The sequence below is a fragment of the Onychomys torridus genome, chromosome 6, assembly GCF_903995425.1.
Source record: "Onychomys torridus chromosome 6, mOncTor1.1, whole genome shotgun sequence".
Lineage (NCBI taxonomy): Eukaryota > Metazoa > Chordata > Mammalia > Rodentia > Cricetidae > Onychomys > Onychomys torridus.
The window spans coordinates 132,891,925-132,916,934 of NC_050448.1; the positions used below are offsets into that span (position 1 = coordinate 132,891,925).

Here is a 25,010-nt window from a genome sequence, read left to right on the forward strand (position 1 = left end):
AGCTGAAGAAATGGCACTAACACTGTCTGCAGCCTGGTGCTGTGCACCAGGGCATAGTGTGGCTTAGTTACTCTGAACTTCTCTCATTGGTGATGCTTTCATCTCTCCAGAGGAGCAAAGTTGAGAGAGATTACATGATTCCTCCAAAGTGAGTCAGCTACTCCAAAATCAAGGAGTGAGTGTGGGCAGGAGTGGTAAAGATGGCTAATAGTGGGGTTTTAAAAAACAAAACATCAATAAAAGCATGTTAAGCATATGTGTGAAAAACTAGACCCTCAAATGCGGACCTGTCCTAATGTAGGAGACCTGTGGTTTCTTTGCTGTCCTACAACCACCAGTCATTTCTGGAGAAGGGAACCACTAGGAAACAGGCATGAGCCAGTTAGCTCTGCAGCAACGTCAGCCTTGCCTTGTGTTTTTTCAGCTCTATCTCATCCCTGGGTTTCGCTGCCTAGGTCCTGATATGTCATTCTTCCCCATCTCCAGGTTCCCTCCACATTTCTGTGCCTTCCATAACCTGCCTGCACAGTTGGTAAATTGGTCAATTGTGCCAAGCTTGGCTTTCGGTGAGTTTCTCAGGTCCCTGCCCTGTAAAAACCTACAGCAGTGCCTTCTCCTCCTCACTGGATGCTTCTGGTCTGGATGTAACTGCTCTGACTCGGCACTGAGAGGGCTTTGCTTATGCTGTGTAGGGTCTGAGACTGAGTCTGTGCTCAGTTCACTGCTTGGGCTTGAGACAATGTTTCAGTACCCATCCTTTTCCACTGTATCTCTCTTTAATATTGGCCAGGCCTGCCATTTCTAACGATTTCATACCAACAAGGGCCATGTTCTACCAGAAGCCCTGTCGATGGTCCTCAAACACTAACAAGCACCCAGAATTCTATCTTCAAGACTCGGAGCTTCCAATGAGCAGAAGTAAAGCAGGACCACTGGCCCCTACTGTATTCTAGAAGTGTCATGTATAGCTAGAGTTTTCCTGCCTTGCCAATGGTCAGGACAAATCTCTCTCACATGCCAGGCCCATAGACTCTCAGACCCAACCAAGTAAACACACAGAAACTTATATTGCTTACAAACTGTATGGCTGTGGCAGGCTTCTTGCTATCTAGTTCTTATATCTTAAATTAACCTATTTCTGTTAGTCTATAAGTTGCCACGTGGCTCGTGGCTTACCAGTACCTTACATCTTGCTTGTCATGGAGGTGGCTGGCAGTATCTCTCTGCCTCTGCCTTCTACTTCCCAGAATTCTCTTCTCTGCTTGTCCCACCTATACTTCCTGCCTGGCTACTGGCCAATCAGTGTTTTATTTTAACCAATCAGAGCAATGCATTTGGCATACTTGAACATCCCACAGCAGTCATGAGTGTCTCTCCGTCTTTCATGCTGGACAAGCCTTGGTGTCTTTACCACAATGGCCCACTATGAGAACTGCATCAATTTATGAATTTACTACAGATCCTTCTTACACCACAGCACATATTACTGACAGGACTCTTATGCCATATGCTCAATTTAGGGCCTGTGTGTCTTTCAGATATGTTTATGAACATGCTGGGCATGAGGTGGGTAGTGGCATCTCTTAGTGTTTCCCCCAATGGCTTAATGCTATATTTAGATCCTCCTAAACTCTTATCAGGTAGCTATAGTGCAAGGGTAGGGCTAATCCTTCCTCAGAGAGGTAGATCTGCAATTTACTGGTTTTGTGTATCAGTTAGCATGTCTTGAATGTAAAGATCCTCAGGACCTACACAACTACATGCATACTGCATGCACATCACATGTACATACATATACATACAAAAAATGAGAGAGGGAGAGAGAGCATAAAGAGGTGGGGACTGAGTCCTTCTAAAGTCAAAGTCATTACAGGAGATGAAAGCCCAGGGATGGGAGCTTTCCTTTACATTCCACAAAATGAACCTATCTAGGGGTAACACACAGAAGCCATTACCAAAAAGAACAGCCCTTGTGAACTCTGGCCAGTGTGTTAGTTCCTGGTGCAAGCTTCTAACTTCTGGGTCTGATTCAGCTACTAAAATAACAAATGCCTTTTTCCATTAAGTAATCTGAACTGAGATTCTGTCTCATAGAAAGAGAGAGCATCATGTGTGCTGGAGAAATATCTCAGCAGATAAGACCATATGCTGCTTTTGTGGAGCTCAGCTCCCAGCACAAGCTTCAGGATGCTCACAATTACCTATAACTTCTGCTCCAGAGGGATCAATCTGGCTTCCATGGGCACTGCACACAGGTGAGCACACATAGATGCAGACCCACATAAATAAAATTAAAATAAAATCTTTATTTTCTTTAAAGGAAGAAAGCTGTAGTTAGAGCTAATGCTACACCACACCCTTCTCAGAGTCACACCCTTCACGAAAGCACTTGCCGTATCTCTGGAATGAGCAGAGCTCACTCAGAGAGTCTCAGAAAATGGGTTTCTGCTGGCTCCAAAACTAGACAGAGGTAAAAAGGCCCATGCCTTATGATTACTGACAATACACATACACACACACACACACACACACACACACACACACACACACACACACACAAAGGAATCACTGAGAGGAGAGTCTGGACTTCATAAGGAACAAAAACACATTCCAGCTAATGCCTGACAGTAACAGCTGTAGTTCAATAAATATCACATGAGCACTATTCGAGTCTCCTGAATACCAACTCCAAGCAACAGACATTATGCTCAAACATCAGTACCCAGATGCTGTCTTCCATACATTCTTCAGCACATGTCCACTTGCTGATGACAGCACTTCTGGTACTTTTCAAATTAGAAGGTGACAGACATAAGAGAAAATGCCATTTATTAGAAGAAGAGGGGCATTGAACAGAGTCAGCTCTCCTATCATTGTGGTAACAACAGACATTGGCCTCCTTTGGCATATTCTCCAAAGCTCTAAAACTATTAAAACTGTGCTGGAGCCAATACTAATAAAGGGATTTTTCAGGGAAAAAAAAAAGGATGATAAACTTTGACCAATGCAGTATCTCCTGAGAGAGGGACAACAATAATAACAAAACTCAAACTGTAGATTTAAGAGAATGGGCTCTACAAGTAGAATTTTGAGAAATACTGGACAAACTACCATTATGCTTTAAAAAGACTTAGTTTTATTACTTTTCAATGTGTACCTGTATATGAGTGCAGGTGCCCACAGAAGCCAAAGTTATGAGATCATCTGGAGCTGAGTTATGAGATCATCTGGAGCTGGCATTACTGGCAGTTATGAGCCATCTGAAATGGTGCTGGAACATATCTCTGGTCCTTTGCTGGAGCATCACATGAGCTTAGCCCCTGAGCCATCTCCCCAGTCTGTAAACATTGTGTTTTTAATACGTTTTGATTTAATATGGAATAAAACCCAATTAAACCAAATTTTTTAATGTATTTAAAACATGCAATTACATCTTCCTAACCAAAGACTAAGTGGAAAACTAAAAGGTCATGGAAATAGCTGACAAGTGGTGAGCCCATTCACTTCCGGAGCTCTCATCAGGACTGTCTTGCTGGGGCTGCGTTCATAAGGAATGAATCATTGAAAATAGGACACTGGGAGAAAATGTTGTGTACACAAAGAGCCTAGTGTCCTTTAGACCACGACCAAGCATACTGGCTGACCCACATTAAACTGAAGCTTTTGTGGCTGGTTGAAGCCTCCCTAGGCTGCCTCTTTTCAAAACACCCTGACTTGTGTTCCCAGCCAAGAAATAACCAAACCACATACAATCTTACTTTTTAAAATTATTATTATTATTATTATTATTATTATTATTATTATTATATTTGTGTTTTAATTTTACACATCAGCCATGGGTTCCTCTGTCCTCCCCCCTCCCATAACCACCCCCACCCCCACCTATCCCCAGCCCCTCCCCTCCATTCCCATCTCCTCCAGGGCCAAGACTCCCCTGGGGATTCATTTAAACCTGCTGGATTCAGTACAGGCAGGTCCAGTCCCCTCCTTCCAGGCTGAGCAAAGTGTCCCTGTGTAAGCCCAAAGTTCCAAACAGCCAGCTAATACACTAAGGACAGGTCCTGGTCCCACAGCCTGGATGCCTCCCAAAGAGTTCAAGCTATTCAACTGTCTCACTTATCCAGAGGGCCTGATCCAGCTGGGGTCTCCACAGCCTTTGGTTCATAATTCATGTTTGGCTATTTGTCCCTGTGCTTTTTCCAATCTTGGTCTCAACAATTCACAATCTTACAGTTCCTCCTCTTTCTCGGCAATTGGACATCTGGAGCTCCACCTGGGGCCTGGCTGAGGATCTCTGCATCCACTTCCATCAGTTATTGGATGAGAGTTCCAGCATGACTGTTAGGGTGTTTGGCCATCTGATCTCCAGACTAGGTCAGATCAGGCTTTCTCTTGACCATTGCCAGCAGTCTACAGAGGATGTATCATTGTGGATTTGAGGGGACCTCTCCAGCACTCTGCCTATTCCTGTTCTTATGTGGTCTTCATTTATCATGGTCTGGTATTCCTCATTCTCCCTTTCTGTTTTTGATCCAGCTGGGATCCCCTGCTCCCCTAAGCTTTCTTTCCCTCAAACCTTGCCCTTCCTTACTCAGACTCTGAGATACCACTTTACACCTGTCAGAATGGCTAAGATCAAAAACACAGAAGACAGCTTATGCTGGAGAGGATGTGGAGCAAGGGGAATTCTCCTCCACTGCTGGTGGGAATGCAAGCTTGTACAGCCACTTTGGAAATCAATATGGTGCTTCCTTAGAAAATTGGGAATCCATCTCCCCCAAGACCCAGCTGTAGCACTCTTGGGCATATACCCAAGGAATGCTCAATCATACCACAGGGCACTTGCTCAACTATTTTCATATCAGCATTGTTTGTAATAGCCAGAACCTGGAAACAACCTAGATGCCCTTCAACTGAAGAATGGATAAAGAAAATATGGTACATTTACACAATGGAGTACTACTCAGCAGAGAAAAACAATGACATCATGAGGTTTGCAGGCAAATGGATGGATCTAGAAAAAATCATCCTGAGTGAGGTAACCCAGACTCAGAAGGACAAACATGGTATGTACTCACTCATAGTAAGATACTAGATGTAAAACAAAGATGACTAGACTGCTACACAATTCCAGGGAGGCTACCTAGAAAATGGGACCCTAGGAAAGACCCAAGAATCACCCAATGACAGAGAAATGGATGAGATCTACATGAACAACCTGGACAACAGTGGGAGTAATGAAGCACATATAATCTTTCAATCAAATGACTGAAAAGTTGGCCAAGCATCTAAAACAGCAGTTTGGGGGATGCTGGATATTTAGCAATGGAGGATGCTGATTCCACAGAAGTAGGGAAGAAATGAGAGTCCTCTCCATGGTTTCCTGTGCTGAGAGCCTGTAAGGCAAGGAGTGAGATACAGGCAACCTCTGAGGCTCTGTGGGGGGAAAGCAGAATCCAGGGGGAGCTGACATCAGATAACAGTTGCAGGAAAGATACAGTGGAGCTGAGGTGGGGGGCAGGAGTTAAGGGGGACAGTTGGACACCTGTAGAGTGAGTGACCCCTTCACTGGCAAAGGCAGGAGAAGATACACACAGCAGGATCTAAATTGTGTCACTTGGTGTAGGAGGGGGAATTCCTAGGTCTAGACTGACCTTTATGTTGGTCTCACTGCGGGGGAGGGGATAAAATCTTAAAAGTTAGTTTTCAAGCAACTTAAATGCATTTTAAAGCCAAAAATATTTTAAAAACAACGTCCATCAAACAAAGACACATTACACTTCACCCAATGAAAACATGGAGCATGCAAACTTCTTACCCTGGTAGAGGCAGCATGTGAACTGAGGTCCACCTACTCATGGCTCATTGACCTTCCTTGCTTCTTCTTGCTCTTCTGCAGAGCCTAGCACACCTACTGTTTTTCTCTGAGCCCTTTCCCTGCATTCTTCACAAGGCACTTCAGATCCTCAACAAAGTGACCCCTTGTGACCATCACCCCTCTTGGTGACTAGGCAATCAGTCTGAAGAAAGTGGAAGCCATGGACCACAGTTGATACCAGAGACAGAATTCTTGAGACAGGCAAGATTGTTGCTGGCATATTAAAGCCAAAAATGCTATAGGCACATACAGGTCAGTGCACACACATGTACACATACACACATAGGCAGAATTGTCCTATGGGTAAGTATTTTGAGATTGCTTGCTGATATCTACCTTGTCAGGTCAGGTACAACCTAGAGGGAGTCTGTGCAACTCTCCTGTGCTCTTGGACTGCGTAATCCCCAAGTATAGTGTGAGAATAAAGGGAAAGGTTTTAAAAGAAAGTTGGTGCAGATACTGGGGTCAGTAGTCTACAAGATGGGGGTTGTAAGCACATATTTTGTTACTGAAATTCTTTTACAGCTAATTAGATAAATCGACTTACTTAAATCTGTAAAAGAATCAGGGGTTTTGTGTAAATTAGGAAAATCTTAATATCTCTGATTTCCTTCTGTCATACCATAAATAAATTAACACTTTTCCACAACGTGCTAGCTTCCTTTCACCTCCAATACTGAAAGGATGTTTTTCCTTTGGATAACCAACTGCCAACCCCCATTGCTAAATGCAAAGGAACCTCTTTATACATTCTAAAATTCCATGTGTGTGTGTGTGTGTGTGTGTGTGTGTGTGTGTGTGTGTGTACATGCATGCACATGTGTGCACACAGAGGCCAGAGGGCAAAGTCAGGTATTCTCCTCTATTTGTTTTTCATATTTTAAGGCATGGTCTCTCTCTGAACCTAAAGCTCACCAGTTAGGCTAGACTGACTAGCAAGCTGGGCTACCCATCTGCAACTTGCCAGTGCTGGGGTTATAGTCATGTGCTCTTGTGCCTGGGTTTTAAGTGGGTTTGGGGACCCACTTCTCCTGCTTTCATGGAAAATGCTTTACTAGCCGCCATTCCACAGGTCTAAGGAAATAGTTTAAACAGTTGATTTCCTGAAGCAAAAGGGTACAAAAGCAGAATGACTATGAATAACTGCTCACATTTATACAAATCACAATAAACTTGAAGTTTAGAAACATCCAAACATATATTTGGTAAAAACAAGCAACCAACCAAAAAAAAAAACTGTCAGAAATATGGGTCTAGTTCATTTTTGTCCAATGTTTTCTCTCCTTAATAGATCCTTGGGCACAACAAATATGTCAAAGATTAAAATCCCAGCTGTTGAATAAAGTCAATAATTTTCTCAGCCAGGACTTACAGGAAGTATATTCGAGTAGGCTTATAGTGTTAATGTCATTGTTAGGACATGTTAAACAAGGGTTTGTAACAAAAGATGCTTTCAGCCACAGACTCCTAGAACAGCAGGAAGTTCAGGAGCAGAAAAGCTTACAATGAACATAATTCATAAATCTAGTTTCTTTAGTCAAACCAGAAAAGTACTGTGTACATTCCATGCTCATTACCCCAGCACAAAGAAAATTGAGGCAGGGGGATTTTAGTACCTGGAGTTGTAGGGCACTCTCTACTAGGAAAGAATTGGCATGAGTGTAGCGCCATTGAACTACTTTTCCAGCCAAGGTTTGATTGACACAGATTAAATTTCTTTGCATCTTTCACAACACAATTCTCTCCTGTTAGTGCAGACAACCTAGCCAATGCACAAAACTGCATTAAGGCCAATATTAATTTTATTAATACATTTATATTAATAAAAATTCTAATTAGAGCTTTATAATACTCTCAAGTTTAGTGTTCATAATGATGCTGGAGAGTGGAATTTGGCCTTGTCCTTATGAAGAAAGTAACCATTGGAAATTAAATATTGACTGGGGGGGTGGTAAGCTCAGTTAGTTGTTAAGTACCCATGGGCCTGAATCTGATACGCAGCTTCCACACAGAGACTCAGGTGCAGAGGTCATAGTGTGTATTTGTAATCCCATACTGCAGAAGGAGATCAGGACAGGGGTATCCTGGGTCTGCTCATCAATCTGGCTCAATTGGATACAGTTCAGTGAGTGAATATGCCTCAAAAAATAAGGTGATTTCTTGGCAGGTTGAACTAGATGTGAGACCCACCTGGGCTACATGGGTAGCCTGTCTCGAAACAATAGTTGAAAGAGACTTTCTTACCTGTTCAATGCTAGTCCTGTCACTCAGAGCTCTATGGATGAGTTACACCCCAGCTCTGGGGCTCATTTATTTGGTTTTTGAGACAGTATCTTGCTATCTTGCTACAAGCTAGCTCAGGTTGACATTGTATTTGTAATAACCCTCCTTTCTCCTGGATATTGCACTGAGGGAAGTGTGCCACCAGACCTAGCCTTTAAACATAAGTGTAAAATGTCCTTAAGTAAGGCACTCAAAGGCCACAGTTTTCTAATACACAGAAAAGAAAATGAAAATAGGAAAGAAGTGAGTGGATTTCCTACAGGCCATCTCCCAATTGTTTAGTTTTGCTACAGGAACTTATGATACAAATAGACCTGCAGAGATTCGGGTTCCATTATCCAGGCATACCATGAAGAACAGAGTATATCACTCAAATAGGTTTCTGGGTCACAAAGCTAATACGGCAGGGCAGTATTATGAAACCCCTTGAAACCTGAGGCGACAAATATTCACATGGGCTGTGATTCACGTGGCCTCTGTAGAACATCTATGGCATTGTTAGCCAAAAACCAATTAGAATACTAAAATTCCCTCACTGCCTGACAGGACTGAGGCAGGGGGATTTCCATGAGAGTTATTGAGGAGAACAATGCTGTGAATTCTGCATCCTCACCAGCATTTGAAGTCCTAAATCTTTCCCATTTCAGATGTTAGTGCATGTATAGTAATGTTTCCACTAGCCTTTGTCTTATTAAGTCTGTTTTAGAGTGAGTAGTTTGGGGGCTGTCAACAGAGGCACAATCACATACCCACCTCTCTGATAGAGACACATGAATTTCACTGTCATGAAATCCCCTCATAATGTCCACTTCTAGTGTCAGTCAGCCTACCTACCCCAGCACCTGACAGAAAATTAATATTTTCAACCTGATACTTTTATAATTTCCACATTATAATGTAAATGAGATGATATCATATGTAGCCCATGGAATCTAATTTCTTCAACTTAGTGAAGTATGTTTGTGATTCATCCACACATGTATATGCATGGATAAATTTATAGCTAAATGATAGTGTGTTAGCTGGGAAAAGGAGGCAACACAATTCCCTCTGTACATGCAGGTTGAAGGATAATGGAGCAGTTTGTACTGTTAGCAATTATCAGTAATGTTATTATTCATTCACATAGTTTTGTTTAACTATTGAAGGCTTCAGTTGATACTGGAATGAAGATATTAGATGACCCGTTAAGTGACAGCCATCCAAGGTGACTTCAGCCCAACAATGTAGACAAATTCTGTTCTCTGGAGGCATTATCATTCTGGTCTGCTGTTTGAGTCTTCCAAAACAGTTGCAGTAGTATTTCTTTGTCCTTGAAATTGTGATTTTAAAATGATTGATCATCCTAACACCTATTGATAAACCTAGCTACTATATGATGTGTGAATACCATATTTGATTTCTGAATGATTCATCATTGTAACAGCCATTGATAATCCCAGTTACTGTGTGATGTGTGAATACAATCTTTGATTTCAGAATGATTGATTGGTCATCCAAATGTCTACTATCTGATGTGTTGTGTAATATTCTAATATTTCATCCATTTTCAACAAGATTGTGTTTCTATTGAGACTTCAAATTTATATTTTACTTTTTTAAAGATCGAGGTTTTATACATTTTTAATTAAAGCGCAATTAGATCACTTTCCCTTGCCCTTTTCCTCCCAGATCTCAAAGGTTCCCTCCCCTCAAATCCTTCCATGACTTCTACTCTTAACTCAATAGCATCTTTTTCTTTCACTATAGTTGTTACACATATAAGTATGCACAAATATGTAAATACAACCTGCTTAATCCATTTTTGTTGTTTGTGTGTGCATAATATCAGGACTGATCACACTGCATTGGATAACCAAGACAATGGGGCTCATCCCTGAGAGAGGCTAATTCTCTCTCTCTCTCAGCATTCATTAGTTTCTTGTAGTTCTTTGTCCAGGGTGATCCCATAAAATTTTATCTCTTTCCCAGTACCATGTCCATTGCTGTGGCCACTGTTCTGGTCTTGTTTATGAAGACTTTTTCTAGGACAAACTGTTTCAAAGCAGACTTCCTGGTGTTCTGGTTCTTATAGTATATCTTCCCTTTATTCTAAGATGCTCTCTGAGCCATAGATGCAGTAGCCAAGATGTAGATACATCTGTTGGGGCTGGGCTCCCCAGACTCTGTTGATCTCTGCATTCAATACAGTTGAGGCCATCTATGTTGGTCTCTATTTGCTGTAAAGAGAGGCTGCTTTGGTGAGCAGTGGTGGAATCTACATTTACCTGTAGTAGAGTTACAGTGTAGTAAAGAAATATCCTGGCCCATGAAAAATGTCCCTTTGAATGTTTAGTCAGAGTAGTGAAAGTGACTCCCAAAATAGTATAGACTATGTCTTTTTTCCTTGCTTGCCTTTTGGGCCCCCTAATGCTGAAGACACAGGACTTGAATGCTCTTAGCTGAAGCTGACCTGAAACCCTCCTTCCTATAGTCTATCTTCAATAGAGAAAGGTAGAAAATACTGTGTAAACTGCCAAGGGAGGGAAGAAGTCAATATTCCAACTTCAAGGCCTGGATATCTGTCAAGGAACAAAAAGTGGTACATGTTAGTGGTAACTAACAGCTGTCTAATTGGACTTGTAGCCTACTCAATAGGAGATAAATAATTCCTGGTACTGGAAACCTAGCCCACTGCCCAGGGCTAGTGAGGTCATATACCTTAAACAAGAACCTACTATGGCCACATTGCTAAACCAGTATTATTTCTAGTGAGTTCTGAAGGTTTCTTATGTGACTTATTCTTTAACATTTGTGAATACAAGTCCTGATGTTTGTGATTTCTCTGATGTTTGCCTGACATTATGACTTACCGATATTTTCTTTTCTATGTGGCTTGGATTTGTAAAGCAAGTTTTATTAATTGTGATGGAATCCAAATTATCAATATATCTCAGGTTGGTTATGTGTTTAATATTTACGTGAGATCTCCATGCCTCTCACAAAGGCATGGTGATCTTCCTTCATTTCCTTCTAGGACATTCCCAGAATTAAGATTCAAATAGCGTTCAACACTGAATGTTCACTTACTCTATGCAGAGTGTGAATCGGTTCAGAGTAGACCTGTAATTGATCACAGCAGATGGGAAACATTTATCCTTTTGTCACTACATCCTGCAGAGGTATAATTTATTTATAAAAGCCACCAAGTTCAGAAGGTTTTGTTTCATTTTCTGAATTTTTTAATTAAATACTGAATTCTTTCAATGATTTTTCTGTATGTAAATAGAAAATTTATTATTTTTGTTGGTAGTAGTGGTAGTCTAGTGAATCATATTGTGTAAATTTTTCATTCAGATAAACCACAATTTGTTAATATCATTTTTACTCACTATTGGATTTGTTATCAAATATTTATTCAAAGGATTTCAGATCTCTGTTCATGGTTGGCATCTTATGTCACTTGATATGATGTTTTGTAATAATATTTTCATATAATGAATTAAGGAGTGGTCCTATGAGCTTCCAGAAAGAATTCCTGTAAGTTATGTATTATTTCTTTTGAAAGTTGAATATGTATATATACCCAAAGTTGTCTAGTTAGAAATTTGGTCTCTTGCATTAGAAATACATTACATATGTAGGTTTTCTACTTCCTCTTTGTCTTTTAAAATGTCTGTCATTTGATCTGGACCATGAAGTCCATCAGCATCTGCTTGCTCATGAACCACTCACTTCCCTGGAACATCAATGTTGTTTTCCTTTGTGGTTAATGAGCATACCCTGGCCATCTTTGTCTTTATTCTCTGCCAGTCTGGTCAAGGATTATCTATTTCAGTGATCTTTTAAGGGATCAACATTTTGTTTCATTGATTTTTCCCCCTGATTGTCCATTTAGATTTTATTGATTACCTCTCTTTATTATTTCCATTATTAAACCTGTTTTTCTTGAATGGGTTTCTTGTTTTATTGTTGCTTTAATTTTTAATTCACCACACTGATAGTGGATCTTGTCCTTATGGAGTAGTGTTCCATTGTCATTGGCTTACATAGTTTCAGACAAACAATCTGAAGTTTTACTTATTTCTGTGTTTTTACAAAAAGACACCAATATTCTCTTTTCTAAACTTTGAGGAATTCCTTCCAGTGACTATATAACATAGCACTTCATAAGGAACATAGATTACCTGTTGATTTCTTTAACTTTTTGTCTGTATAGGTTCATTCCATTAGAACTTATGAGAATCCTTTCCCTGGGGAGATATAAACAATACCTACATCCTCCTAAAGATCTCTGTATTAACCCAAAGATTCCACCAATGTGTGAGGGCCTCCCTATAGCTGCACATATAGAGTCCCCCTTGTTTCACCTAGTCAGCTTATGTAGCATAGCACTTCACAAGCCCTCAAGGCCAAGAGAAAACAGAAGAGGATCACTTATGGATGACTGGCATGGACAAGGGGTCTCAGGTGAGGGTCCAATAAACCTCTGCAATCTCTGCTTCCTTAAGTGGATATCAGTGGTCATCAGGCCTCATGATGAGCTCTTGAAAACAGGCATTGCTATTCTGATGACCACATTGGACAGCAGAACCTTCATGTCACTCATGCTGCCTGAGTTCACCTCTCCTTCCTCCCCTCAACAAGGCAATGAGGCTTCCACAGACAACTATGTGTGCCAAAGGGATCCTAATCTGGTGCTTTCTGTTGTCTAAAGTATGAAAAACTTGGTTTTGATCAATCATAGAGAGGTAAATATTAAGAAGATACACATGGTCATTGTTCCTAAATACAGTAAGGAGTGGAATTCCAGAAGCCACATTTTGAAATTAGAATAGTAATTGTACTCCAGCACTCTTCTTTGAACAGATCCAATACTTCTCACAGCTAGAATGCAAATTGGTTTTTGCAGTATAAAAGTCCCTCTAGCCTATGATTTCTGCTTATAACTCCAGACTCACTCCTGTCCACTCTCATGAAGCTAATGTTCAGACTTAATCCAATTTTCAGAGTCTTGCTTAGGGATGATTCCTTATCACAATGATGATGAATAGAACCCTGCATTTATGCCAAATATAGCACTTACTAGACTTTATTAAAATTACCTGCTAATTCTTTTGTTTCCACAAAGAACTGTATACTTTCTGATGTAAAAAAAAGCTCTTGTTTACCGGTCAGGTGTTGGGGTGCAATCACTGTCATCTGAGTGAACTCATGATGAAAGCATAAACATCAAGTGACAGTCAGAAAAAAATCAATGACTGTGAACTGAGATCTTCCCTCACCACTCTATGGTAGACTATGAAAATGTCAAAGAAAAAATTGGGAAAGTTGAGCTTTTTATTTACTGCTTGTTTTATTTGTTTCTGAACACTGTTAGAATCATCTCAGGAGGTAACTTCCATAATTTCATCTTTCCTAATAACCCTTCTCTTATTGCACCTTGAAATTCCATTATTTCTGTGCTCAAACAACACTTCCCAGAATTGCATTAACTGATATATTTTTAGTACGTTCTCATAAAGGTTTTTGCTTCAAAAAGAATGTTCTCTTCGAATTCATTTTTTCCTGAAACTCACTTGTATTATTTGGGAGGATTAATGACCTCAGCAACTTCATAAATTACACCATGAGAACTTTTCTATCTCCTACTGTCTCTGAAAATTATTATCTAAAGAACAACGTGTATGTGGAAGCAGATCTACAAAGTGTAATGAAAACTATGCCAGAACAGTGGCCACCAACGATGTCAATGCTGTAATCCAGAATGCCCCTGCTGATTTTTGTTGAGTGTGTGGCACAAGTTCTGTGTTGTTACTGTAAAAAACATTGCCACAAACTTGTGTAGGACTAAAGAATCCTCTTGTACTCTGTAGGTTAGAAGTTTAGTACTGAGCTCTCTAGTAGAAGCCAGGTATTGACAGGTATGTTCCCAGGCAGAAACTCTAATGGAGAATCAGAACCTGGCTGGTCATTGAGGGACTTCCACAACTTCCCCTGAAATGGCTCATGACTCACTTCACCATTGTCTAAGTCAGAAGTGGGTAGTAGAGGCCTTTTCAAGGCTCCTGTTGGTTACCAAGATTCTGTTGCTCTTGGAACTTCTGTGACTTGATTCCCCATGTTAAGGTTCTTAGTGCAATCCCACTGGCAAGTCTACTGCTTACGTATGACCAATTACCCCAGTGACGAGGAAGAAGCTTTCTTTGGAGGAGACATTACTCTAATTAACAAACATGGATACACACACACACACACACACACACACACACACACACACACACACACCTAAAAAACTGTGAGATAATTGACAGCTGCATTAATTTATTGATTTTAATCAAGCAGGTTTGCACTAACATGTTATAGCAGTTACAAGAGGTTAGAATGAGATCAAAAAGCATTTTTCAAATGTCAACATGCATTTGAATTACAGGATGTTGTTCCAAAAACAAACACTTTAATGTAGTTCCTATGAAAGGCCATTCTGCTGCTTGTTTTTAAGTTGTACATCTGAGCCTCATGTGAATCCAACCCTGAGGTTCAGGAGTTGGTTTTTGATTTCACATCTGTAACTGAGTTCATTAGCAAAATGATTAACCACTTAGCCATCATTGCCTTGTTCTATCAAGAGAGCCCACCTTGCTTGGAGGACTGACTCTGGGACCTTCCACAGATGTCAAACTCTATAAATGCCCAAGTTCCTTTATTTAAAGTAGGTTTGTGCTTGAATATAATTGGATCACCTCTTGTACTTTACCATATAAACTATTTACAATGCCTAACACAATGTAAATTTTCCATAAGTAGTTCTTATGTTGTACTGTTTATGGAACAATGATAAGAAAATCAGTTTGTATATGTTTAGTACAGAAACATTAAAAAAAGAAGAAGAAAGAGAAAAAGATTAAGAAAAAAAAAAGCAATATAGTTCTTGCTGGTTGAATCCATGCATTCAGAGTCTATGGATACCAAGGGCCAAAACAATGGGCCTTACCCCATAAGTTAATTGAAGTGTCACTGGGGAATTAATTCACAGAGAGCTATTGAGCATCATGTCTTGAACAAAATAAGGACTGAAGAAAAGATAAACAGTATTATTTTTGCTTAATGATTAATTGCAATATTTTAAATAATGATAATAATGTCTCTTATAATGAAATGTTAACTGCTCAGGACTTTCTATTTTCTTGTTTTCCCGTGAAAATATAGTCAACAACTATAGCCCTAATATGGGGTATAGAATGAGGAACAGCCTTTTATTTCAAAGATCATCAGTGTAATATAAAGAAAGATACAATAGGAATTGCTAAGAGTTAAGTAAGTGGCAGTGAATGTTTCTATGCCACAGAAGGGGCCAACTTACCTCTGTTTGGTTGCGTTTCTCTATGCTATTTTTGCTTTTTAATTAAGGTTGAAATGTGGGTTGTGAGACTAGACAATGAATCAGGAAAGGCTCCTCTGAGTATCTTTCTGCTCTCTTCTGTGAACTGAAGGTTAGGAACGTCAGATGTCTGAGTAGAATAGGAAGAGTTCAGGGCAGTAGCAGAGAAGGGCAGACTGCATGAAGATTGGCCATAAGTATTCATCTCAGTCTGCTGTTCTTTATTTTCACCCACTCTTTAAGAATTTAATGCAATGTATTTTGATCATATTTACCTTCCTAATTCCTCACAGATCTAGCTCCCCTTTCCTAATCGCCTAATTTTGTGTCCTTTGGGTATGTTTGTTGTTTTGCTTTTAAACGCATCAAGACTTTGTGCTGCCCATTCACTCTTGGATGTGGGGCCTTCCACTGGAGGTCAGCTCACCAGGGGTCACAATCATTAAAGAAACCCAACTTTCCCTCTCAGAGCAGCTACCAGTTGCCAATAGCTCACCAGCTAGAGATGAGACTTTGTGCCCACTGCTCCTTTTCATGCTGCCATTTTGTCTGGTTTGAGCGTGTGTAGGACCTGAGCATTCTGTCACAATTATTGAGAGTCTTATGTGCAGCTACCCTGCTGTGTCCAGAAAAGACTGTTTCCTTGTAGTCATCCACTACCTCTGGCTATTATCATCTTTCCTGGCCCTCTGTGCAATGATCCTTGAGCCTCCTTGGGTAGTTATATGGTATAGATGTTTCACTGAGGGCAAAGCATTCTGCAATCTGATGTTTTCTTCACCTTGACCAGTTACAGATTGGTGTTAATCATCATTAATTGCACAAAGAAGCTCCTCCCATGAAGGTTGAGAGATGCATTTATCTATGAGTATAATCTGCTAAATCCTTGGGAGTTGGTTTAAAACTATGTCTATCCAGCAAAATAATAAAATTAGCTTCTCCACTAGATCCTATCATCTGTGTAACTATAAGTTCTTGGTACATGGTATGGGTTCCATCTTGTGAAGCAGGACTTAATTCCAATCAGAAGTGGTTGGTTACTCCATGATGTTCATGCCACTGTTGTAGCAGTGGGCATAACTTGTCAATCTGGTCTATACTGTGTAGCTTGTAGGGTTCACAGCTATGTAAGACTAGTGATTTCTTTTCCAGGAGTATAAATAGCACCTTCCAGCACTATGAAAGCTAGACAATAGGGGTGATGTTTCCAGATCAGTTCTAGCTTAATTTCTCAATGTCCTATGACTTGAAGATATAATGACTTCAATTACCATTCAGTTATGGATTTAAGCTAAGAGTGACAGCAATAGCTTGTAATATTTGATGATCTACAGGACCTTACTGACCAACAACCACAAATGACATAGCCAATTCCTGGAATTGGGCTTATTATTTGTTAGCCTGAGGTGTGCAGTGGGGACCCTATTGCTTGTTATATCATTCTACCAGTCTTATCAGAAAAAAAATAATGCTTCAAGGCTTGTTTTTCTTCAAGGTGCTGTTTTTATACTAGAAACTTTTCAGACCATCATATATGTGTGTATACATATGCAAACTCATAAACACACATAACAAGAAATAGGAAAGACTACATTGTCCCTGAGAAGTAACTCCAATGAAGTATAAGCTTACAGTCCTATTAACAGATGATGGACAAGACATGTGTTATATTTAATTGCTGAGGTAATAGAAGAGCAGGGATGGTCATTGCTGTTGGTGTCTCCTGCTCAGTCCTAATTCCCATGTCTATTAAAGACCTGGATAAGGCAGAAGTGAATCCTTGAATATAGTAACCCCTCAGTATGGAACCAATTTCCAAACTAAACTCTCTTGCATACCCAAGGTTGTGTATTATAATAAGAGATAATGTGTATTTTACACTCATTGTGTGTCATACAGTGATGTGAGTGATTTATTTGTATATCTCATTCAACAGAATGACCTGACAAGACAGGCTCTGTCACTGCCCTCATACACTGCTTGTAGATTTAATAATGAGGAATGGAGCTGGGATATTGGCCCATGAAATATACCTCACATCCCTGATTATACATCATGAGATGATGCCTATAAGAGATGCTTCATAATCTCAAATATGAGGTTGGATAACAAACTGATGAGAAATAGCCATCCCTTTATGTGCAAATGAGCCATTTTAAAGATATTTACAAATTTATGGGGGAGTGACATTAAGTTCTAGTGGCTGTGAGATTCTAACAATACATCTTTCTGCAAGAAACCCTGAACAAGTACGATACCTCTTTCTGAGCAAAGATTTTGGAAACCATTAAAGTGGTTCTGAAGAGTGGTTGTTAACTATGGTCATATCACAATACTAAATGTGTTTAGATACTTATAACTCAGGGGCTCCCACAGAGGCTTGAGAATTCCCTAGGGGTAAAGCTAGCAGAACGTAGATGGTCATGAGCCACAATGTGGATGCTAGGAACTAAACTAATTCCTATGCAAGAACAGGCAGTGCTCTTAACCACTAAACCATCTCTCCAGTCCTCCATTTATTTATTTATTTATTTGTTTGTTTGTTTGTTTATTTAGTATTTAGAAAAGTATGTCCCTATTTGTAAGAGATTATATGCAAAGTAAACCTTTTACCTTATAGTCAGTTCTTATCTTTATCTTGCAATGTGGTATTTAATGTTTTGCTAGTCTTTGTTATCTTATAAAGGATTGGCAATAACTACAGGATTTGCTCTCAACTGGTCACTTTCTGTCATGTCAGGATGTCAATCAACCTGACAACTCTTTAAAAGATTCATTTCCTTCTCCTTGACTGTGAAAGCAAAGTGGGGACTTCTTCAAATGTGGATTTTTAGTTCACAGGACTTTATTCTCACTTTTGCTATAAGTACTCATTCAATAAATATTTATTAAGTATATGCTATGTGAGGATGACATGACAGCACACAGAATGAGCAGAACAGAAGCTTCACTGTTGGGAGTGAAAGCACCATGACCAGGGGACTGCTGTTGTACTTTATATGCATCCTCATTGAATTTGAAGCCCACTAGGAGATGAAAACCATCACACTGTAGAAGTTGCTCAAGGACTGAGGAGATCCCTGTCTTGTTCAGGGTAATGGTCTTTGGCTTTTCTCTTTACACTCATTGAGCTCAGTCCTTCTTTTCCACTGTAGGGTGGGTTGAGCTGATTTGTATTGATGGACTGAAATGTCCTATTGAATGTTTATATCTTGACAAACACAGCTCTTAATTTTCTAATCTGGAATTCAGTTCTAGAAAGATCAGCACTAGAACTGAGCAAAAGTGAGTTCAGAATAGACGTCTTACCCACATAAGGCAGACACCCTGTGTGCCTACCTTTTATGGCATGGAGAGTGAACACAACATCAGATTTTAAGTTTCAATAGTCAGGTGGGGATGGCAAAATGACCCTGTGGTGTGTTTTCCTCATGGAAGGCAGTTTTATATTGGGATCATGTGACTGATGGCTGACTGTAGCATCCACTCATTGGCTGCTGTCAACTCAGATTTCACTGTGAGGCCGGGTGAATAAAGATCTCCAAAGTGGTTCTATAGACTGTGTCCCCCATGTCTATGCCAGGGATACACACACACAGTTTGTTGTTTGAATTGTGTCTCTGGAGCTGGCTAGTGCAATGGTGACATTTCCATACATGGCATCCTACATTTCTTCTCAGTGTTTGTAATATATATTATGAACCTATTGCTTCTCACATTTTATTATACTTATTAATCCTGGTATGCATTTTTTAAAAGTTATAATGTTATCTTCTCCTGGGAAGGCAAGGAGCTCAAGAAACATACCCTTCCATGAGAATTTACACAGTGATAATGGTTAATGATGAGGAAAGGATCATTTTCTTCAGTGGTGCAGCCACTGATAATGTGCACATGCTCCTGTAAACAAACTCTCACCCACATCCTATAAACAACCCTAATGAAATTCACTAGGTCACACAAAGCATGAAAGCAGAAGAAAGGATACCTAGGGAAGAGGAAAGAGATAAATAGGATTGACAGAGGGACAAGAAAGGGTAACGGGATGAATATGATCAAAATATATCAAACACATGTAGGAAAGTGTGTGATGAATCTCATTATCATGTATAATTGATATATGCTAATAAAACCATTAAAATGAAAATCTTCAAAGATCTGTTGTGTTTATCTTTAACCTTCAATACTTTAAAGGCTAGTGTTCTTATTCCTGCTATGGTTAAGCACTAAGAACTAAAGAGCATGTGTTTAATTACTTGGTTAATGATTGCATGAACCTTGACCATTCAGATAGGTTGCAATGCATGCCTGGTGTGGATGAGGATTTATCTTCCAAGTTTCAGTTGTTTTAACAGAGGGGTTTGAGCCTTTGAAACTGGAGTTGTGAGAATAAGACAGAAAAGGAGCCATGGGAAAGAGTACTGTGTCCATGCATAGAGTGAGAGACAGGGCTATAGTCTTCATGACAAACGCTCAACATGACTGGATTTCAGCAGTTTGGACTGTGAAATTAACTATTATTTTTTAATCTTACATCCACAAATAGTTTGTCAGGCAACTAACCATCTCAGAGGTTTAACTCTCACCTCCTGCAAATTGAGAGCAACTGGGTAAACAGAAAAAGAGTTGTGTATATTCAAAACACTGTGTCTTTTATTGGCAGTCATGGTCATTTCGAGGGCAAACTGTGACATCAAATACTGTGCTAGGCAAAACCCACAGGGGGATACATTAATTGATGTGCATTCTAGATTTTAAAGGCTATAACTGAATTTCCTTAGATTTATTGAAAGTGAATTCCATTAACTTCCTAACTTCTGGGTCATTTTATTTCTGGAAGGATGGCAGCATGAAGACAAAGGCAGCCTTGACTCTGGGAAATGCTGGTTAGTGGGAGAACTCCTTGATTGCCAGCCTCTTCTGTAGGCACTGAAATGTGAATTCATTTTACATCCAGCTAAAGACAGGGAGGGAGGACCCCCCCACACTTTTAGCACCACAGCTTCTCTGTAGAGACTATAACTGTCAGGACCCTGGCTGCCCAATGACTCTGCTTTTATTTGAGCATGAATCCCATTACTGAAGAAAGGAGTCTTGATTTCCAATCTCATTAACTTGGGGATAGTCTTCCTTCTGTGATTATGACTTTATATTGTTAATCTACTGTTATTTTTAGTCAAACAGAATGTTTTCCCCAGAATAATAAAAAATAAAGATAATTTGGTTTGTTTGTATAACCACTTAACTCTTAGATGAAAGTCATTAAATGTTTTGCCTGAGATTCACTGGGTGATTTGCATATAGCATTTACAGTGTGACTTGCTTGGGAGCATTGGCAATTTTGGATGGGGGCTCTTGGCACTGGTTTTATAGACCTGTGTATTTTCATCAAGCCATCTGGCTGGAAACCATGAGTGGAGGGAAGGTGCCCCCAGAGAAAAGTAACATTAAGTTTGGGGAAGTGTCCAGCTGTGATTTTACACTATATATATGTCAACATACATTGGTGAATTCTGTCCACACTGCAAGGACATGGTTCAGGGCCATGCCATGTGAAGGGTTTAGAGACCACAACTGATTAAGGAGAACATGTGGTCATCCTATTCTAGGGACCCTTGTTCTGCTGTTGCTTTTTATTACGACTGCGTTTTCTGTTGCATATGGAATTGTCTGGTTAGCAATGTCTGGTAGGAACTGCTAAGGTTGTTGTTTTCTCTGAATTAAGCTTGTGGCAGAAACAATTAAATGTGCTGTATATCTTCTGTTATTGTTGTAGCAAAGCCATTTGAAAATGGACAATATTTGGACATTTATGGAATTACAAGGGACCAGGCTGGGGAGTATGAATGCAGTGCAGAGAACGACGTGTCATTCCCAGATGTGAAGAAAGTGAGAGTGGTCGTGAACTGTAAGTCTCTTCTGTTTTTCACCATAACTATTGAGAAATGTCTGAATTTGCTGTGGCTGCTTTACATCAAGGTGTCTTGCTGGTCAGAACCACTTACCTAGGTCAGACATCTGCACAGCAATGGCCTCAGCAGATCCCAGCAATAGTTTGAGTGATGAACAGACTGAAGTTTTCCAGTATGATCTTCATGCTCATCACTCTAAGTGGCCTCACCCTTGTCTCTAAAGCACTGTGCACTGTACACACATGCTGTGCCCCTTCTGGGTCTCCCTTGGACACCAGTCCTGAGCTCCAGTGTGCAGTACTTGATGAGACTTGGTAGGCATAGATAGGAAGCATTTCACACAAAGACAAGAGTAGGGTGGTAAGGCTTGGTCAGATGGATGGTTGAATTCTATTGTGCTTGAAAAAAACTGGGAAAATTAATAAATCATTTTCCCATAAACACTATCATTGTAAAGTTAAGTATGAGTTAGATGCACACAGAGTCATCAACACTGTGACACCACACCCATTTTCAAAATGGAAAAAATGACAGCTGCAAACATTCTTGACCTGTGTATAAAATTGTCTGTACTTTTCCACAATGTACCCTAAGTCTTTCCTTCAAATTTACTTTTATTATTTAAGTTTTCAAAGAAAGTACTGTGAGGATGAAAGTATCTTACCCAAAATATGTACAAGGTATATCTTCTGTATATTTTCATTCCATTTATGTACTTTTCTACATATGACTTTGATAATTTTTGTGTAGTATTGATAACCAGATCACATGGAACTGTTCTAAATATATCTATAAACACTAATGGCAATCATCAGTTACTTTATGTGAACATGAATCTTTCAGTCTCATGGGACAAATGCTAACTCTAAACAGTCCTGGCATCCAACTACCTACCAGAGCAGATCATTGTCATCAGACAATGTGTGTCAGCAGCTGATCTACACACTTTGGGAGAAATACCTCACTAAGACTGAACAAGTGAACAGTGTGCCTGGTCAGGATGAAGCTTCTGGAGGAAATGTTCAGAATTCTATGAAGAGAAAAAGCAGAGCCTTGAGGAGCTCAAACATTCCAGCACCCCCATATCCCAGCTGAATCAGCATCCCATGGCTGATGCCTTGGAGATAAGTTTTTTCATAAGTTCCTAGATTCTTGGGACTTTTTATTGCAGAAGACTTCCACTGACTTTCAGGACTTTCATTGCAGAGAGTTGTTATTTAATACCTTTGGAATTCAGGAGTGGAAGATAACAAACCAGACAAGAGAACCTGGTAAATGTGTTAGTGGATATATTTGTAGATTTGAATTTTACATGGTTGGGATGGAAGAAACAATTAAGGAGTGAGTATTAAGAAATAGTCAAAGCTGTCAATGCACAAACACTGAGCTCTTGATGCATCCACTCTAGGTCCACCCGGTCTTTAAAAAGATGTCTCTGATGAAAGCCAGTGGCTGTGAAGTAGGGAATCCCATCCCCTAGGATAATCTTCTCCTTTCTCCTCACACAGTCCTGTTAGCCCACCCAACCACGAGTTCATTGTCATTGGACTCTTCATTCTTCTCTATGTTTTCCTAGACAAATAAAAACTTTAGACCTAGAAGGAACTAAATAGAAAAGCATTTCAACCTAACTATGTTACCCTCTAAAAGTCTGTGTGGGGAGGGGGATCCAATCCATGCAAAAGGGCAGAGATGGGCAATCAGGATTCATAACTTAGAATGGATACCATCTGACAGCTTCATGGGCACTAGAGGAAACAGTAACCAAAGAGAATTTATTGCCCACCATACCATGATAGCAAGAGTACTGACAATGTATGTCATTTTCCCCAGTTCTGATGACCACCACTAATTTGAAGACTGAGTTATTACTAACCACACAGTGCTTCATACCACAGCCATGAAACCTGGACTTAGGACACAGGATTGACCACAGGTCACCAAGAAAATCTTCCCCATGCATCAGGATTCATGTCCTTATAACACCAGACTGCAAGCCGACCTGCCCTTCACTCCACAGAGACAATAGCACTGTCACCTAGATGATATGGTTACAGATAGTAAATTAGAAATGAGCATTCTGCCCTTAATGCATAAAGAAGTGACAGCAACCTCGAAGAACCATCTTCCTGTCCATAAGGTGGAAGTGGGAGAATTTGGGCAAAAGTCCACAGGCTGTAGAATCTGAGTCAGTGACTTACTTAGTGTGGGAACTTCAGAACAGTTAGGACAAAAAAAAAATCACTGATCACCATTAAAAAAAAAAAGCCACATCAGGATGGATAAAGAGAATTGGGAAGAAAGGTGGGGAAATGCTTTTTAATTAACAACAAATTCCTTTTAAAATAACTAATTTGACAAGGATAAGCAGCAAGTAGACTTTTTACCAGGGAAATAATGCTAATCACTTCAACCTTAAAGTGCACCTGACAAGATTCTTTATAACATATATTTTTATTGATTTACAGAGCAATTAAATACAAAATAAAATCAATTTCCATATGGCTTTTTCACGCATCCTTGGTTTTGGTTAACCCTGCTTACCCCTCTCTATGTTAGCCTATCTCCCATTCATTAAGGTATCACTTTCTCCTAAAGCTTTTTTCCAATTTTTTACTTCCACAGATTCTCTAGTTAAAGACACAGATATAAAGAACTGAAGCTAGGATCCCCACATATGAGAGAATATGAGACATTTATTCAGCATTTACCTAAAAGTTCATTTTCCTTATAACTAAATAAAATTCCAATGTGTATATGAACTACACTTTCATTATCCACTCATTGGTTCATGGGCCTCTAGACTGACTCCACGTCCTTTCTATTGTGAATAGAACATCAGTGAACATGGATGAGTAAGGGTCTCTGACATTGGATGAAGAATACTTAGGCATGGGCCAAGGTGTGAGGTGGCTGGGTCACAAGTTCAACCTGTTTTTAGCTTTTGAGGGGCCTCTACACTGAATTCCACAGTAGGGGCATCAGTTTACACTCACAGGGAGAGTGAATAAGGAATCCTCTTTCCTGTATTTCCTTGCTGCATTTGCAATGTTTTGTCTTTTAGTTCTCTCTAAATCAGTTTCAGTCACTCAGATCTTCACAAACATCCCATGAACAATGTGCTTCACAACAGATTTGTTGAATTTCATTATTTTCTGAGCCAATGTTGCACAGATCTGACTACTGTTTGAGGTGCAGGTGTGCGCAGTATAGTATGTGTATTGTGTCTCTTGGTTGTGATAAAGTTTCAAAGTAGTAATCTTTTGAAATTGTCCCTTCACATGCCAAAGACTAAGAGCTACCTGTTGATTTTACTGAGCTGACTTCAAAAAGGAAAGGAGCCAAATCCCCCCCATTGCACAAATCCAAGACCCAGCAGAATTGTGTGGCAAGCAGACACAGAAACATACATTCCTAATAAGATCCTACTATGCCCCTAGTAGCATAGGCAGTAGGCGCCCTCTCATGCATGATTGCTCACACACCTTGGCTGTACATGAGGAGTTCTGTATACACACAATAAGCACACACACACATGAACTGACACACAGGGTACACAAATACACACAGACTATGC

General features: G+C 39.9%; 1 protein-coding gene across 2 annotated transcripts in view; it reads left to right on the plus strand.

The window, feature by feature from the left end:
• Positions 1-25,010, plus strand: part of Negr1 (neuronal growth regulator 1) — a 771,161-nt gene that overhangs the window by 491,641 nt on the left and 254,510 nt on the right. For both annotated transcript variants that reach the window (XM_036190724.1, XM_036190722.1), the window contains exon 4: positions 21,298-21,429. In XM_036190724.1, the coding sequence (XP_036046617.1) occupies positions 21,298-21,429 (132 nt within the window). The remainder of the gene's footprint in view (positions 1-21,297; positions 21,430-25,010) is intronic.